The sequence below is a fragment of the Eublepharis macularius genome, chromosome 4, assembly GCF_028583425.1.
Source record: "Eublepharis macularius isolate TG4126 chromosome 4, MPM_Emac_v1.0, whole genome shotgun sequence".
NCBI lineage: Eukaryota > Metazoa > Chordata > Lepidosauria > Squamata > Eublepharidae > Eublepharis > Eublepharis macularius.
This window is the reverse complement of record NC_072793.1, coordinates 85,605,326-85,624,708: the sequence shown is the minus strand read 5'-3', so window position 1 is coordinate 85,624,708 and position 19,383 is coordinate 85,605,326. Positions and strand designations below refer to the sequence as shown.

The 19,383-nt window shown below is 42.7% G+C and overlaps 1 protein-coding gene across 3 annotated transcripts; it reads left to right on the top strand.

Annotated features, from left to right (window-relative positions):
- The first annotated feature begins 4,865 nt into the window (after positions 1–4,865).
- Positions 4,866–18,450, top strand: LOC129329177 (protein FAM133-like). 3 transcript variants are annotated; one of them, XR_008596923.1, is made up of 6 exons: positions 4,866–5,109; positions 8,312–8,460; positions 9,007–9,116; positions 9,840–9,952; positions 16,776–16,841; positions 18,283–18,450. XR_008596923.1 is itself a non-coding variant. In XM_054978620.1 (6 exons), exons 3-6 carry the CDS (start codon positions 9,098–9,100, stop codon positions 18,313–18,315), a joined length of 231 nt encoding a protein of 76 aa, XP_054834595.1. In that variant the 5' UTR covers positions 4,876–5,109; positions 8,354–8,460; positions 9,007–9,097; the 3' UTR covers positions 18,316–18,450. The 3 variants fall into 3 exon arrangements, 2 of the variants coding, with proteins under 2 accessions (XP_054834597.1, XP_054834595.1); XM_054978620.1 differs by having other exon boundaries at positions 4,876–5,109; positions 8,354–8,460; XM_054978622.1 differs by lacking the exon at positions 8,312–8,460 and having other exon boundaries at positions 4,874–5,109.
- Positions 18,451–19,383: the final 933 nt, after the last annotated feature.

Below are 19,383 nucleotides of genomic sequence, written 5' to 3'. Positions count from 1 at the left end.
AAATTACCTGCCAACATCTTTTCCACACTGTGACACTGAGAGAGCTCTGTCTTTTGGTGCTACACCTCTGAAGATGCCAGCCGCAGCTGCTGGCGAAACGTCAGGAACTACAATGCCAAGACCACGGCAATACAGCCCGGAAAATCCACAACAACCAATTTCTTAGAATATCCACTCTTCAGTGACTTGGAAAGCCCATGAAACAAATCCAGCAATAAAATCACTAAAGTTGCAGTTCTTATCCAAACTTACATGAGGATGAGTGTCACTGAACTTGGTGTGACTTATTTTGAGGTCAAGATGCTGAAGATTATGCTGCAAGTGCTTTCCAGTTGATCTCATATGGTCTTAACTTTGTCTGTTAGCTTAGTGGAAAGCTTGGACATGAATTGGGGACTATAAGAAATTCCTCTTGGATGACTGTATTTCCAGGATGCAGAAACAAAATCTCTGTAGCACGCTTGATGTGGAGAAACTAAGATCTGATGATCAACATATTTTGAATGGCTTGCTCTTTAGCAATAAGTAAAAAGTAGCCCAAAATAGTTCATTCAGTGCTGTTTGATACAGAAAAAAAATCAAACAATGGTAAATTCATAAAGTTGATGCATTATTTTCTTCCTCTTAACACTGTTTCAAGTGGCTGAGTATTGTGGAGAGAACTTTTCCAGAGTGTTAGAGCCACATCTAGACTCTTAAATATAGACTTGCTTCCTCTTAAAGACAAGCTCAACACTTATAATAGACTTATTCCTTTGTTTTTGTAGAACTGATCCTTTGCACTGTTTTATCTTGTACCACTTTGTGAGTTCCTATTTTTCTTCTGGAAAAAACCTTTAAAATATTTTATTTATGACAAAGCAGTTTTTAGGGTTATAATGACTCCTCTCCATTGTGTTCATTTTTGTGGGTTTTTTTAAAAACTAGAGAATGATATTTCTATTTCAAAAGCGTGAAGAAAAGTTTGAATGAAGACAAATGGCAACTTGCAAGTACTTCAAGAGAATTTCCCACTGTCTTCATCAATTCATTATCATGATTTCTGCATTGGTTCCATTATTCAAAATACTTGTTTTAAGTCTTTAATTAAATCTTTTTACTGATGTATTCTGTAATCCAAAAAGGAATGTTCAGGTAACACACCCCAAATGTGTTCAATTTTATACAACAGGACAAAAATCCCCTTTTATCTTTAGACAGTCCTTTATTTTAAGCCAATTCTTTTTCTAGCAAATTATATTTTGAATATGTATGGCATTTGTGAAATTTGCACTATATTTTAAAATGAGAATAAATGTTATTCTATGATGGTATAAGGTGAAGTTTCTTTTAACTTCTGGATTGTCCACCCACTGTCTTTGGGACATCTTTACTGCCTCCAGGTTAGGTTAGTGAAAGATTAATCATGCCATCTCTCCTTTAGAATTTATACTTTCTATGATAGAAAGCTATTTAACTACAGAAACAAACTAAAGAACTTCTCAGCTTTGGATCATGGTGTTGGGTAGGGAGTGAGATATTTCATCATAAGGCTATAAAGGAGCCATGGATTGAGTCCATCTCATGGTCGTTAAAATGAGATACTGCAAACTTACCTTAACTATGGTCATGCTATGCAGTTTCGTAGTGGAGATCTGACACTGGTTTATTTCAGTTCATTTCCAAAAGACTAACACCAAGTTTGTCATTTCACTGCCATAGAATATTGAGTAGATACTTTCTGCTATGATACATAGATGTCTTTCCAGGGTAACAACCAATTAGACACTCTCAATGTGTATGTATACATGATTCTTCCTCTTTATATAATTTTGCCCTTCTAAATCTCATCTTCCATTCTTTTGACCATTCATTCAATTTAGAGAGATCCCCTTGGAGCTATTTATGTCCTTTTTGAAATTTCCTGAATAACATCATGTCTGCAAACTGGACTACCTAATCATTCATCCCTCGTCCAAGACTTTAATTAAATCGCAGTTTTCTTAACATTCATTTTTAAAATAGTCTGCTGCTGTGACTGTTGTGAAATCTATCAATTTATTCCTACCACTTGCTCCCTCGTTTTTAATTTGTTACCCCATCTAAAGGTAGACTATCACAAGATTTGAAGGTTTTTTAGGAACATTTTTATCTTTGGATAACTTGTAAAGGGGGAAGGTAGTTCTTTGCCGGTAGTTGAAATATTTAAACAATAGATAATGATAGATAAGGGATATTTATTGTTAAATATAGTTTAATAGAAGAGATAGCAGATAGACTGCAGTTTAAATAGTGTGGGTTGGAAAACTGTTGGAATGGGTGGGGGAACTGAAATGGGATGGAGATGTTAATTGAATGTTATGAGTGATATATGTTAACCCATCCAATAAAAATTTAAGAAAAAAGAAAAAAAAACCAAAAAAAGGTAGACTATCACAAGATTTGAAGGTTTTTTAGGAACATTTTTATAGAAGTTGAACTATATAGGATATCCACTGTGTTAACATGATTAGTAGTCTGTCAATGAATGCTAAAAGATTAATGAAAAAAGACTTCCCTTTCAGGCTTATTCTTCTTCAACATGTTGAACAACCTAGTCATTAAAGCAGCCTTCATAATGGTTTCTGTCAATTAACCTGATACGTAAATTAGGGTGATAGTTCTGTAAATTCCTCAATACCACCATGGTCTTTTTTTCAAAATTGCTGTTATAACTTCCTGTTTTTTTGGCAAGGAGGCTGAATTTAGCAATATTTAATATTTTTGTTTAGAGATTCCCGTTTGAATTCAAGAACATCCAGGTGAATGTTTCCTGATCCACCTATTGGCTGTTATTTTTTCATTTGTTCTTAAATCTAATTATATGGAAGTGAGTAGTATTGTGAGCCAGATAAAAGACAAATTGCAATTTTCTTCTATGAGGAATACCCATTAACATCTTTTTAAAAAGGTATTCATGCATTTTGCAGAGAACAACGTCAGCAACTAGGCACCAGAAATACAGCCACCTGAATATTTCCTGCAAAAATTTTCAGTCCTTGCTACTGTGTAATGTTTGTTCTTCTATGGAGGAAAAAACACTGCTATGAATTGGGGCTAAGATGAAGGTGTCAGTAGTAGCTGTGAATATACAATCAGCTGGATCAAATTATTTTCCTTCTGTGTGTGAAATTGTTTTATACATTGGCTTTGAAATCTTAATCCCCCTGCTGTTGCCCTCCTATAAAGAAAGAAAGTATGTGGAATAAATAATATTATGCTTTTTCCAGCTCTTTCCCTTATTAAACCTGGTTCATCACAAATGTTAGCACACCAGAAAATATTTTGCATCCCTGGGAGAGTGGTTAGCATCCAATGGGCTGTAGGAGGAGACTGAAGAGTTTTAATATAGGCAGAAATAGGAAAATAGCATTGGAAAAACTGTGTTGTGCTAGCCAAGTTAGTGTGGAAGTGGATTAAAATGGATTAAAAAGGGAGTTAGAAGTAATGGATGCACTCATTTTCTAACTACCCCCTCCTCTCAAAAAAGTTAAGCAGAACTAGCTCAGATGGCGAATCTGGGCTCTATTGGCATATCTGCATCTTGACAATACCCTCAGGAAAAAAACCCATATATTTAACCGTGGCTATGACCAGTTCTAATGCTTTATATAACATTTAGTCAGAGTGAATTTTTGCTGAGTTGTATCCCAAACGTGTCAAAGGGAAGGCTATTGCTTTATGTCTGACACCCCATCCGCTGTAATAAAAGAACAGGAAATGCCCTTAATTCTATGTCTTACATAATGGAGCAGGCTCAGTAAAAAAAGTGAACTGTATCATCTTTGTGAAGCCTTGCTTAATTTCAGGACATCTCATGTAGCAAGATGGCTTTTAAAATTTGAAAATAAAAACTGATTTTATGTTGCATTATTGGTTCAGTCCACTTTTCAGAAAATGAACTCTAACTTTAGAAAATACTGTGTATATATATGTGCTGTAGATCTGGTAGGATAATTGACAGGTCAGCTTCCATGGATATGACATCAGCCCACCTAATATACGCTGATCATATAAGAGCACAGCTGTGTCTTAATTTCAGACTAGCGGTACAGAGATTTAAGAAGTGGTAACTTGGAAAATTGGCTATTTGTAGTCTGAATGCTGCTGCTTAATCATGTATCAGGATCCTCCAGTCTTTAGGAAGATAAGCGCAGATGAGAAATGTATGTAGATGTGCACATTGTTAGAAAAGATGGTCCGTGAACTCTGGGGCTAGGATCCTGTAAATGTGTCTAATGCATTGTTGTGTATTTTTCTCTTCCAACATTGCCCTATTGCTGCTGCATCTGGTGTTTCTTCAGAATATCCTTCCTCCTAACATATAGACAGCGTATAAAAATTTGAAATGGGAAGAAAGGCTTTGGTTGATGACCTCCGCCTGAATATAGCCAAAGATCATGCATCTTCGTTGCTCCCCTTGGATCTATCTGCAGCCTTTGATTCAGTCGACCATGCCATCCTGTTGAGGCATTTGGAGGCGGAAGTGGGTATCACAGGATGTGCTTTGGACTAGTTTCAAGCCCAGCCCTGCCCGCCTCACTGCCCCGTCGTTCCTCCGTGCTGGCTTCCACGGGGTGGGCTTCCTCCCTCGGCCTCAGAGTTGTGGGGAGGGGGTTATTTCACCCTCTTCCTCCTCCTACCAGGTTGCACATGCTCTCCCTCTCTCTCGCAAACCAAGCTCTCCTCTGTCTCACGGGGAAGAACTCTTTTATCCCCCTCCCGGTTCCCTTTCCCAATCACCCTCAGTCTCTGGCTTGTCTATCCCCCTGCACCCATGATGGGCTTTCTAGCCTGCCGCTCCCCTCTGGTTGGCCTTTCCCTCTGGAACGAGCCTGCCTCCTGAGTTGGGCTCGGCTTGCGGAGATTACGGCTGCCGCCCTTCACCCTCGCACACACCCGCTCCCAGAAAAAGGCCAGGTCTCGCTGTGCCTGTCCCTGCTGTGTGCTGGGGTGTTCCTTCTCTCGGCCTCTGCCCAGCTCCTGTTGCTGCCTGGGTAGGCGGGGAAGGCTCTTCGTGCGTTGGTCTCTTCATCCCGCTCCTCCGCGGCTCCTGCTGAGCTCCAGCCTCTGCTGGCTGTCTCCGCTCAAGTAAGAGATTCAATTGCATTGGGAAGGGGGTGGGCTGGGGCTGAGTCCGGCGGAGAGGGCAGTGCCGGACACTAGTTTAAATTAAGGGTTCCATAAGACTCAAAGGGTTGCTATTAAACACCAGCTATCTTCAGTGTGGGAATTATCTTGTGGGGTTCCACAAGGGGCCATCTTATCCCCTATGTTATTCAACCTCTGTGTAAAGCCTTTAGAAGAAAACATTCACAGCTGTGGGATTAGATGCCATCAATATGCAAAAGATACCCAGTTCTATATCTTGCTAGCCAAATCCCTTGATGTTGCAGTAGAGGCCCTGAGTTGCTGTTTGACAGCTGTAGTCAATGGCTGAAAGCAAACAATTGAAACTGAACCCAGAAGAGACAGAAGTGTTGCTGGTTGGGAAAGTGGAAATCTTGAAAGACACCATGCCTCCTACCTCCAAGGGGCTTCTGTTGACCCTTGCAGACTTGGTTAAGAGCCTAGGGGTTTTACTGGATCCAGTATTGTTGGCAGAGAAGCAAGTAAATGCAGCTACAAAAAAGGGCCTTCTCCCAACTCAGATTAGCCTGGAAGATGGCCCCCTTGACATGGCCAATCTGACCTCTTGGATTCACACCATAGTAACATTGAGACAAAACTACTGTAATGCACTCTACATAGGTTACCCCTCAAAGTTAATTCAGAGACTTCAGCTGGTGCAGAACCCTGGAGCTTGTTTACTATCAGGAGCTAGGTGGAGCATGCACATTACTCTCATTCTGCAGTTACTCTACTGGCTACCCATTAGTTACAGGCCTTTGTTCAAGGGTTCAACTATCACATACAAAGCCCTTCATGGCCTTGTCCCGTTATATCTGCAGGACCGCCTCTCCCCCTATACTCTGCCGTGACAACTATGCTCATTTGAACAGGGCCTTCTGCAGGTACCACCCTGAATCGGAGCAAAATCAACAGCTACCCATACATGTGTTTTCTCTGTGGTGGCCCCCACCTTATGGAAAGGCCTGCCTGAGGGGGTCAGAAAAGCTCCGATTGTCCTGGCTTTCCAAAAACTGCAAAACTGAATTATTCAGGAGAGATTTTTTTCTCAGGTCATAGGGTGGTGCTGTAAGGAAATGGTTCAAAGAGATGCTTTTGTAATAGGACAGGGACTGTAGACTATTCTGCTAGGTACCGTGTGTTGATGAAGAGATGCTCCTCCTGGGTAGCTTCCTTGTTGTTAAAAATGTCATGATTAATTACGTATACTTTGTTTTAGCAATGTTCCATCTCTGCTTGGATGGATGGATGCTTGTTTTCAAATTTCTACTACCTGTACACTATTTCATTTGTTCATTGAATATCCTAGCAGTTGTTCATATTCACTTGCACTGTGTAATTCACCTTGGGTTAGTTAGAAATGCGGCCTATAAATAAATATAAATAAATAAAGGCTCAGTTCACAAACAGAAGCCCATGTCACCTTTTCACTCCTGACCCTACATTATTATTCTTGGAAATTACAAATTGCACATAACTAGTTTGATGAGCTAGTAATCTTGGGGATGTTATGTTCATGCCAATTGCATAAAAATAGGATTCAGCTTTTACTGAATCCTTTAGTATAACTTTGTCACATATCTGATTCCGACAAATGTATTACGTTTTAATGCTTCTTGTGTTCTACCTACTCAGGTTTGTGTAAAGTTCAAGGGAAAGCCTGCAAGCTTTATAGTTCTTAATATGTACCATATTGTTTCAGAAGTGGGCAATAATGCTCTTAGTCACATAATTATATAATTGCAAACAAGATATAGGGATAATATAGTAGTTCAATTACCTCTAAGACTTAGCAAAATAGGCCACACTACTGGCTTGAATAAATTTTCCCATTGTGCCACAGCTACCAGCAATAAGGCAACCCTATGTATAGTTTCCCTTGTTTCCACACATCAAAATCTCCATTATTAAAAGACTATTAAAAGAACTTCTGGGTAAAGTGGGAGACAAAGCTTCTCCTCTTGGTTCCTGTCCAAGCTGAAGTAAATGACACAATGGACCCTGTCCTTTGCTGTCTCTGCACATGAACAGCTCAGTTCCATTTTGTCAATACTTCTTTTGCATCATTGTTTTCCCTGGTTAAAATATGAGCATTGAACAAGCCCTTTTAAAGTATGAAGTGCATATGTGGAGGGGGGTGGACAAAACCTGTGTATAGGGGGAAGAGAAACAACCCATAAAAGAATAGCAGGATAAAGTTAGTACTTGGTTTGTAAGGTACTAAGGAAACTGCTAATCATCATGGCTTATAGTATCCATGACACATCTACTAGCAATGTCTCCTAAAACAAATGATGCAAACGTTCCATATTACAGATATTAAAAATGTAGGCTTCCTTCCTTTGCAAACACCAGTCTGGAGGTGGGGCTCAAGTAAAGAGGACTCCTAACTGGGAAGGAAAGCTCTTAATGCCTGTGCCATGGTGAAATTTGGTAGCATGTGAGATTGGACAATGTGGAAATGGTGAGGCTTGCAGAAAATATAGTGGCTTGGACCCAGTGATGCTTGTGCAAGGGCTTTAGCAACACTTAGTACTCCAGGTTATTTATCTGGGCAGTTTAACCTGCTTTTCTCTGCTCAATAATGACCCATAGCAGCTCACAGTGTCAACCCCTCCTCCCCCTGCCCAGACCAACAGCAAAGATCAGATTCCACAGAACACAAGTTACCCAACAAATCCATCAGCTAGCACCTTTCCAATAACAATGTTAGATGTGTTAAAAAAGGAGCTATTTGCATAGGCACCTATCTAAAATAGAATGCTTAGGTACCTATTTATCAGTCCAACATGTCTTCAAATGTGTAAAAAACATATTTCTCCCCTTTGTACAATGGAATTTCTTTCACAGCAAATATGAAGGTGCCATAAGAACCTTGTACAGTGTGAATCAGCCCTCATACCTCGTTTTTTCCTGGGAGAATGTGTGAAGCATCCCTCAGGCAATAGAGCTCTGCAGCATACAGCTGTTTGATTAGCCTCTATGTGTTCTGATGGATTTTGGCACCCATTTTGAAGAGCCAGGGAGAAAACTCTAGAGGTTACAGTCCTGGGTTGAGTGGTTTGAATTGCATTGTTGTTAACATTAGTCAGGGAATAAGAATGGGGCTTGCCTGAGCAAGAGTTGTGTGTGTAGAAAGGACACTCTTACTTCTTGTACATAGTGCCCAAACAAGATGCTGGAACCAGTTTTTCTTCTCTTCGAGGGCATAATAGGGGAGGAGAGAGACAGTGCATAAATGACAAGACAGAAACTGTATTTCTGTTAGCCTATAAAGCACTTGGAAGACAGCTTGCTTTGCTTCTCCACCAGGTAAGGTTTTAGAAAATGTACTATTTAGTCTATGGTTGTAGAGGAAGTTACTTTAGTTGAATGCACAGTTTGGAGTGTTGCCTATTTAACTTGGATTTGGGGCTGTTTGCCTTCCATCTGAATCCAGACATTGTGTTGTTATAAACCTTTGAAGCCAAAAGAATTTGCATAAGGATACATAGGATAATATCATTCAGCCCCCAAGGGGGGGATATGAAATCTTCCAGTTAAAGTAGCAGAGTTAGTAATGCCTGCTAAACAAGCTGTACATTATAATTCACTTGCCCAGAGCTGTGTATCCTTCCTGCGTTAATTACTTTAGTGTTAAATGGAAGGTAGGTGAGGCTGCAGAAGAGGCCAGTTGATAACATGTAAACCTAGATTGTTTCTGCATTGGTTTGGAAAACTGTAAATACTCTTTCCAAGTCATCTTCTGAAGCCACCTTGCTCCAGTAACACTGGGTGAGATTGAAATTAAGCATCTTCCATAAGGAACTCTTCATCCCCTGATGCCCTTTTCTTGAGTACTTTTATCTCCCCCACCAGGTATCCTGCATTCTGTTCACATACAGGCAACTTGCATTGAATCACAGGTAAAAATATCAAGAACTGGCAAGAGCTGCGTGAGTATTGAAGGATGTCTTCGATCTTAAAAGGTGAATAGTTAGTATCTTTACTGAAAACTGTCCCTAGGTTTTATTAACATAGGCTCTGTTCCTTAGTATTAACTTGCAATTCCACTTACTTCTATAACTGTATGGGTGGCCAACAGGGTTGCCAACCAACTCCAAATTAGGAAACTCCTGGAGATTTGAGGATGGAGCCTAGGGCTGTGTCAGGGATTGGTGGAGGGGGCAGAGGTTCAGTGGGTTACAATCCCATAGTATCCACCCTCCAAAGCAGCTGTTTTCTCTATTGTCAGGAGACAATAATTCTTTATTGTCAGGAGACAATAGAGAATTACAACTCAGTTGTAATTCCAGGAGATCTTTAGGCATCAGCTGGAGGTTGATAACCCTAGTGACCAACCACATGGGTAGCTAAAAACTGGAAGCTGGCCTTGGCATAGCGCCAGGCCCTTAGTGTTCCTGAATTTCTCTCCACTGCTGTGCTGCTGCTGCCCATACCCTGGCTCAGTAGATTAGAGACAAAACCACAGCAATGTATGGGAAAAGGAGAAAAGGCTGCATGTAATGTATGCTAGAGTAGCACTATCTCCCATTTACATGTTGATATAAATAGTAGACTTCTCCTCCTAAAGTTTAACCAATAGAATTCAAATGGTTTCTTAGCTGAGGAAGGCAACACATCTGCCTACGAGTTATGTAAATGGACAGATAGTATTTCTCTGTCTCTTAACTTCTTATTATCATTGTTAGTATTTGGGAGAGACGATAAGGAGAAGGAGGAGAAGGAGAAGGAGAAGGAGAAGAAAAAGGAGAAAGAGAAGACAGATGGAGACAAAAACAAAAAAAAGAAGAAAGAGAAAAAGGTAAGGAAAGGGTGGAAAATTAGAGCCTAGCCTTTTCATGAGGCAAGAAGAGGTGGCTATGAGGCTTTTGGATAAATATCCTTTAATATCTACAGTCTGGTATCTGGATCTGTACAAGAGGCAAAGGAGTGAACTGATATTATAAGTCCAAAGTATACATTCAATGTAGGACATGAATATTGCAAAATTCCCACATTCTGCTGTAGACTATGGGCTGTGTCATGTGATACAAAAGCTTCCTTATGCAAAATTTCCATTGAATCATTTATCCCCTCCCTCGTTTTGTTCATTTATTTAGTCCTTTTATTTACTGTTTCATAACATACACCAAAGTAAAACAAAGTAAAACAATTCTGAATCCCAGAAATGAAAAACAGTGCAAAAAAGGGCCAGTATAATATATACCAAACAAGTAAATGAAATAAAACAGTATAATGCATCTAATAAACAAAAACTGCCTAAAGTTTTCCTTTATACAAACCTCTTGAAAAAGCAATAAAAACTTTCAACAGGTACTGAAACGCTTTAAAGTTCCAATGTGAAAGGCACCCCAGTTAGGTTTTAGTGTTCTGGCGGGCCTCAGGACAGCGTATAGATCGTGGCAGATGCACCAATTGATATGAGACCTATGTTTCTGTGTTGAAACACCTCAGCTTGTGGTGAGTAGTGGTGTGCACGCTGGAAATATTCGGATTTCCTGCTTCGGGTTTATCCGAAGCAGGAAAAACATTCGGAAATATCCAAAACACAAAGTGGCAAGCCGCTTCAGATTCGGGTATTTGAATCGCTTCGGAATGCTCTGCAAAGATTCGGAACATTCCAAAGTGATTCAGGGGGCTGGGTTTTCCAGCACCCCCACCCACCCCCACTCCCAACCCCCCTTAGACCCCCTCCCTATCAGCTGGCAGGCAGCAGGGGGGATTCCCCCCTGACGCTTTCCAGCTGATAGTTTAAAGGGCCCTGTCCTGTCACTTGCAAGCAGCAGGGCCCTTTAAAAGCCCCACAACACCCAGCCCCCCAGCACCCCCAGTTACCTTTGCTCAGCTGCGGAGTGCCTGGTGGGGAGGTGCAGGCTTATGCCTGCATTCCTGCCGCCTCATTCGCCTGCCGGTGTTGGGGCCGAGGAGCTCCTCGACCCCAACATCAGCGTTCACCCGGTGGGGGGAGGCTTAAGCCTGCAGCCTCCTCACCACCTCATTTGCCCACTGCTGATGGGGCCAAGGAGTTTCCTGGCCCTGACAGCAGCGCCCACACTCAGCCGCTTGTTGGGGAAGCCCCTGACGAGCAGCTGATTCAGGACTTTACAGCAGGGAAATGGGCTTTTAAACCTGAAGCTTCCCGAAGCATTATGAATACTTTGGGAAACTTTGCTTTGGGATTTCCATATGCTGGCCCCGTTTTGGAAAACCCGAAGCTTTCCAGATCAGGTCCGATTCAGGTATTTTACCCAAATCGGATTCCCGAAGTGCACACTCCTAGTGGTGAGGCTGCATGAATAGCTACTTTTTAGTACAAAAAGAATCCTTACACAAAATAACTGATATGATAGGGAAAAGGCTAGACCAAAAACCTTTTCCCAGGTATCTAGTTTGGTATGGAAGAGATTTCAATCATGTGAGACATCCAGGGTTGGCGCCACCGTTGAGGTGGTGAGGTGGGGGTTGTGGGCACCGCGGGGCTGGAGGGGGCGCTGGAGGGGATGCCGATGGTGGAGGCACGCTTCCCTCGCCACCACCGGCCAGCCCCGTGCCGCTGCATGCCCCTGGGTGGGAGCAGCAGCCATGGGTCAGGGACGACAGGCGGCTGGGGCAGCGTGCGGCGCAGGCATGGCTTCCTCACGCCGCCCCAGCTACCTGCCGGCGGCACTGCGTGATGACCTCATCATGTGATGATGTCATCATGCAGTCCAAGGTGCAGGCGTGAGGAGGCTGGCCTCTGGCATCAGAAGCCCTAGCACTGGGGCTGGAGACATCACCAGCAATCTGTGGTAGTATTTTCCAGAAACAGGTTTGGCAACTCATCTAGTGCTTTATGGAGAGACTGGACCATAGGCGCAATTTGCTGAGCAAGCATTGCAAGGGTGTCAGTTTGACCTCTGTACACATTAGAATTAGATGTTAGGTAGACATGGGCATGAACCTCCCCCCCCCAATGAACCATGTGATTCATGATTCAAACTTCCAACTTTTTCCCGGTTCATGGTTTGTGAGGCTGCCATTTCACAGACCCCGTGCTGGAACCGGCGTGGGGGTCTGTGAAACTGACAGCCCCTTTCTCCTGCCGCTCTGGCAGCAGGAGAAAGAGGTTCTCAGTTTCACAGACCCCATGTTGAAACCGGCGCGGGGTCTGTAAAAAATGACAGCCTCTTTTCCTGCTGCCCGAGCTGTCAGTTTTACAGACCCTGGGTAAAGAGAACCTTACTTTGTTATCAATCTTGCTTTGTTTTAGAGATGGAGCTAATGTGTCCTTCCCCTTTTAAATGACCTTTCTCTTTTAATCACCATACAAGATACTGAAATGACAGCCCACAAATAATACTGTAAATCCTGGTAACTGTTCGGAGCTATTCCAGAGCCCAGAACTCTGATTAAAATAATTAAACAATGAAATATAGAAGTATTAAATATAAAATTAAAAAACAAAGATATAAAAGATCCTTAATAAGTACAATATAAATAGGATATAGATAGTATATAAAATTTAGGCCATATAACAGTGCATCCCTTCTCAAATACATTAATATTGAATACTTTAAAACCAGCTAGCCCCTGCCCACATTCACAAGAAGAAATAAACATAATAAGAGGAAAACAAAGAGAAAAAAAGTCACCAACAGAGTTAACATGTCCGGAGTCGGCCCGAAGACCCAACCTGGGGCTAGAGATGGGCATGGACAGAAAAAAAAACCCGAACATGATGTCCGTTGTTCATTGCCATCCACGAACAGGGACTCACGAACAACCACGAACATGGCCCTGTTCACGAATATGGTCGTGGTTGGCTGTTCGTGGGGGCCAGCATGGTCTCCTCTAGCCATCATCCAAGTCAAGATTCATACTGCAACACTCCCAGAAACCTGACCTGAGCAGGCAGCAGGAAAAGTACCAATAACAAATAATAGCTTATCCCAGAGCCTGGCAGCAGCCCTGGAACTTGAAGGGGTAGATCCCTATCCCACCACACACAAAGAACATTCAAGCTCCAATGCACTCTCTCTACCAAAATGCCAACAGCAACTGTCTCTCTCCCTCTCCACTGTCTGCAAAGTCAGAGCTGGGAGCCCCCCTCCCCCCTGCTCTTTGGTCCCTTGTTGTAACAAATTTGGAGCTCCACACTTGGAAGGAAGCCCTACTTATCAAGCTAAATTGGGCTCAGATTGGGGTTTCCAGGGCAACAGCAGGAGTTCAGACAGAGTTCAGCCAATCCCTACCTAAGTTGCCAAGGGAATTGATTGCAGGTGCCAGACTGTCTGGCTTGACAAACAGCAATGAACTGTTGTGAACAAGGCTTGCAACGACCACGACCACCTGTTCGTTTAGAATGGGGCCTCATGAACAGCTTGTTCTCGAACAGCAGATTGGGCTGTTCATGGCTTTTTTTTGTTCGTATTACTGTTTGTGCCTATCTCTACCTGAGAATGGCCTGGACCCCCCCACGGAGCCAGTACCCACCTGCAGGCCTGGTCCAGCAGCTAAGGCAATGGAGACAGTGGCGGGAACACCCCAGGTGGCCAGAAGCGCGGTGATGATGGCCAGAGACATGGAGACGGTGACTCTGGCCCTCAAAGAGGGGTGCAGTGGCAGCCAGGGGGTGGGAAGGCTTGTGGGAGGCAGCATGGCCCAGCTGCCAGTTGCAAGAGCTGCAAGATGGCATTTGGGGGATGGCATAGGATGAGGCTTTGCATGTGTCCCCAGCCAGTGTGACAGTGGAAGCAGAGACCCAGCAGGCAGTAAGTGGCCCCGCTCAGGAGCAGCCCAAGAGGGAAAGGCACGGCAGGGCAGTAGGCCAGGAACCCATCCCAGGGCAGGGCAAGGGTGGACCCACTCTAAGCCCTGCTGGGCAAAAGCCAGAGAGCAGGGAAGGGAGATGCAGCCCCAAGAGGAAAGGAGGTGGGGCAGGAAGATGTGGCTACCCCTGGCCCAGGTGTTGGGAGTTTCATTGGGGATAGGGAGATGCGAGTGGCTGGCCCTAGAAGGGGGGGGGGATAAAAGGAGGGCTCTACTGCCTCACCAGGGAGGAAGAGAGAGAGAGCTGCACCTGCTGCCAAGGGCAGCCTCTCTGGTGGAGCTGGAAGACATGGGGCTTGTTATGCCAATTCCACCCACCATTCTGAGGTCTAAGCGACAGGAACCCTCAAGGTGCAGCACCTTCGGTGGAAAGGGTCCAAACAGGCAGCCCTAGCCAGGGACAGGGCATGTACGGTCTGAAGGAGCAGCCAACAGCCCCAGTGGGGGCTCGCCGCCCAGGGGTGCATGAGGGATCGCCTGACATAACAGTATTCTCTGTCAAACCTCCCTCTCTGTCAAACCTCCCTTTCTCTTTATACTTAGTTAAACAAGGGGGGAAGGGCAGAATAGAAGGGAACCACTGCCACTACAACCACCTCACAACCTGAGAGAACAGAAAACATAAATCAATAAGGGCAGTGGCAAAGTATGAGAGAGAGAGAAAATTAACAGTACTTGATAGAGAATAAAAAGAAGATAAATGAAGTTAAACCCAAAACAAAAAATACAAAATAAACATTGAAATTATTTCTTCTCCATTTCCCTGCTACTAAAGCTGAGAATAAACACAAGTTAAAAACACAAGCAAGTATAGAACTAAAGGTAAAATAAAACAGACCGCAATTAAGAGAGGCAGATAAAACAGACAGAGGTAGCACAGCCCATAGACGCCAACCCCTGCTCTGTAATTCCCATAACAAAACAAGGGAAAAGAGAAATAGGATAAAAGAGAAAGAGACCAGAGCAAACCAAATAAATAGAGCTTTATTAAACAAACAGCAAAAGATAAATTAATACCTGCAAAAACACCAAGATAGAACAAATTTAAATTAGAGTGCTCCAAAGCATAGCACAAACTTGTAGCATCCACTCTCTCCATCAGATGCTTTATGAGAATTAAGAAATGATAGGATTTGTTGCCAGGCTGCCAAGAATTTACTCAGATTCAATGTTGCCTGCATTGCATTCCAAAGTTCTTTATCATTGCTGGTGCTTTTTGCTGTTTAGCATCCTCTGAGTTAAGGCTGGTCTTGGAGAGGAGAAAAAATATTATAAAATAGGGAGTGTTAGTGTTCCTTAATGGATTAATTGGGATGTTTACTGTAATAGCTACAAGTTTTTCTTCAGCCTCTGGAAGGTGATACGCTTCAACTGGTAGGACGGAAACAAACAGATTCAGGCAAGGCTTGAATTTGGAGAGGGTCAGACAGAGGACCAAGCCAGATGACTGGGAGTTCCATGATCGGAGTTCCCAGCTTTTTGAAAAAAAGTTCCGTTATTAGGCTCATGAAGACCCCATTCTGATTAGGACTGTGGCACAAGGTGAAGCAGTGTCTGTGTGATCTTTTCTCTGTGCAATTTTTCTGTACCTCAGGAAGCCACTAATAAAAATGGTCACAGGAGAGGCCTATTTTGCAAACATTTAAACTGTTGCTTCTAAAGGCAACAGAAACTTGGTGAAGTAAAAAAGAGGCACCTGCTTGCTCCATGGTTTGGGTGGAGAGGTGGTATGTGTTTATCTAATCATGAGTCCACTCCTGTCTATAAAATGAGGGATACACCCAATGGTTTAAATATTACATGCTACATCTACTAGCTGGGTATGACTCACCATTTGTGCCCTTGAGAATGTTATCAGTTTGCTGTCTCCTTGCTTTCCCATGTATGACTCAACTTGGACCCAACTTGGCTAGCTAACAGGGAAAGATTAATGAGAAAAATGAATATAGAAACTGGGCATTTAACCAGGACAAAGCCTAACTCCCTTGGAAATGTAGAACTGATGTCTGGGAATATAGTGGGATGGGTAACTTCTTTCAAAGAGCATACTGTACAAGAGCCTCCAAGCTAGCATGTGGAGTTCATGTTCACAGTATAGCACTCCTATTACTAACACAAAGTGTGGAGGTGTTTATTGAAGGTGTGAAGAAAGGATGGGCAGTTGAGCCCTATTGGCTAGTTCGCTGCTTTAAGATGGGACCAGGTCTCTTCATTTGAATAAGCTACAGCAAGTGCTAAGAATGTAAAGTCTTTCTTCATCTCTCAACTGCATAAGCAAATGCTCACCATCTGCCGCATGTTATGATGCTAAACAATCCTTGCTTGTTCAGAAGCAGATCGAATCAGGAGCTAGAAATAGGACATGTTTGAGAACTAGCAATGAGAAAGTCAAGGCCTTGTCTCATTACCCTCCATACTATGAATTAATAAAAATAATATTGGTTATTTATTTTTCATACTAGTAGTACTAAACATTTAACTAAGTACTGACAATAGACATGACACCAAAGACAGAAGTGAAAAGAGAAAGAACAGAAAAAAGGAAATGCGTGAAGCTCAGCTATATTAACTTTATATAGTAAAAGGTAGAAGGTGGCCTCACACTGAGTTGAGGCAGGGGGTAGTAATTCGTCCTAGTCTTGCAACTGCTGTCCATTTCTTTCCTTCTGAAAGGGCCAACTGGAAGGGCCACTGGTAAGAGTCAGTCCTGAAAAAGAAAAGTGAGGATTGCCCTTTAATTAGGATCCATGTAAACTGAGTGGTATACTCTTTTCCACGCACCACTGTGGGATAATTTTTTGCTTTCTGCTTCCTAGCATGATGGACAAGATGATGACAGCAGCAGCAGCAGCAGCAGCAGCTCTGACAGTGATTCTGAGAAGGTAAGTTAATGATGAGTAAGGTGCAACTCACCAGAGTTCTCCCTTAGAGAAAAGGATGGATCCAGAGCATTGTTTCCATAGATGCAACAACTTATGCCTGTGGAGTGTGACTTTTGCAGCTTTCTGCCTCTTACAACAGCACAGCTGCACTGCTAGAAAATGTTTAGTAATTGTTCTGGCTCTATTTTTCTTTATTTAATTAACACATGTATTTTCCACCTTTGGTACATGTGGGTGTCTTCCACAGGGATTCCCTGCCCCTAGTTCAATGCTTTGGGAAGTAGGGTCCCCCCCTCCACAGCATCATGATGAATTCATGTATCCCCCCACTCACCCCCCCCCCCCCCGGGGAGGGGTTCACTAGCTTCTCTCCGATCTTTCTCAAATCTGTTTTGCTCCTCAATTTTGGAGACATTACAATAAAGCCTGGCTGGCTGCTGTGTGGGTGGGAAAATTTGGATTTTCCTGCCCACATGGCAGCCGTTTCCCCAGACTCTATTCCCACAGCAGCCATTTCCTCTCCCTGCTATCAGGATGGCTTTTTATTTTTTAAAAAAATCAGCACTAGGATATTGTATTTATATATCATTGTACTGATAGGCATAGCAGTTTCTCTGACTTTCCATCTTTCATTTGTAATAAAGTTAATTTTCTAGCCCTTTCCCTTGTGGAGATATAAGGAAAATAGCATATCTCTACAAGGGAAGGGACTAGAGACTTAGTTTTTCAAAAAAACGAAAGCCGGGAATTCAGAGAAACTGCTATGTTTATGGGTACAACAGTATATCAATGCAATGATATTCTAGCACTGATTTTTTTTAAAAAAAATTGAAACACCCCTAGTGGTCTGAGGAGGAAAGTGGCCATGTCCAGGGGACTGGGGCATGGAAACTGTGGGGAAACCTGCACCAGCAACATGGAAACCATAAAATCCTTTACCTGTGTGGAAAATATTGTGATTGGAAACCCAGATTTCTAAGGGTACATATCAAAGCTAAATAAATGATTTGCCCTATCCATACAAGATGGTAAGCATGCATATTGAAATGGTTCAAAGAAGCACTCTCTTTTGTTATGTGATAGCACCCAAACTGTAATGACTAAACAGGGTTAATGATAAAAGACCATTCTTGTTATCGTAGCCGTGCTGATGACAAAACTGAATGTGATTCTCTCCCACTGTGTGAGATCAGCCACAGAGTGACATCATCTTAGTACCCACTCAAGCCCATACAGTAAGAATAGTCCCCAAGTCCTTCTGGTCCTCCAGGAACTATGAAGACAACAATGCTACAGTGATGGGGGTGGGTGGGGGGGACTGGGCCTGATGGATATTAGGACAGCAGCCCTTTCATTTTGGAATATGGCTACCCTATAGCAGATGAGAGAGCATCATAAAATGACCCTTGAGTCCAATTTACATTTTCTTTTCATCACACAGGGTAACAAGAAGAAAAAGAAGGGAAAAGACTAACTTTGTGGTAACCTACAAGCAACACCGGAGCATCAGCAGGGCTTGCTTTTGGGCATTTGATAACATTCTACCTGGAAGAAGAACAAGAATTGTCTGATTGTTACATTCAAAATAAAGCGTCTTTGTTGTATTTTATATTATATCCATGCTTTTATTTAGTGTTTAATTTCCTTTATAAGAAATTGGCCATCAGTCTTGTATCTTCATTTTATTCTTTAATATTCAGTGTGCAGCATCAATATAATCTCCATGCAGTAGTTCCGATGACAAGAAATTAAGGTTAACTGCAGCACTTTTATTCATGGTTGTTTGTAGACACTGTGGTATTGTAAACCATGGCCTGAATAGGCCCTTTCACAACTTGTCCCCATCCAATGAAAGGGCATGCAAATATACAGACTCCCTTTGTGTCACACCTTTTGTTTTGCCTATTTATATTTCCTCTCAGTTATCCAAGACTCAAAATTTTCAGCAGTTGGAAGACAGACTGTGGCTTAGAGGTAAAGCATCTGCTTTGTGTGCAGAAGGCCATAAGTTTAATCTACAGCATCTCTAATGGTCTAACTTGACGTATGGCAGCTTCATATGTATATGCCTCATATATCCTATGTCCCTCATAAAAGGTAAAGGTATTCCCCTGTGCAAGCACTGAGTCATTACTGACCCATGGGGGGACATCACATCATGATGTTTTCTTGGCAGACATTTTTGTTATGGGGTGGTTTGCCATTGCCTTCCCCAGTCATGTACACTTTGCCCCCAAGAAACTGGGTACTCATTTTTTCCGACCTAGGAAGGATGGAAGGCTGAGTCAACCTTGAGCCGGCTACTTGAACCCGGCTTCCGCCAGGATCGAATTCAGGTCGTAAGCAGAGCTTGGGCTGCAGTACTGCAGCTTACTGCTCTGCACCATGGGGCTCTTATATCTTATGTCCCTCATGGGTGTCATGAAATTCATACTAGCCTGGCTTTGTAACACTTACTAAGTGTGTGTGTGAGAGTGTTATGAACAGGTCCTCTGAAACATCTATGGAACATTACTGTATGTATCTACTTCACTGCCTTGCT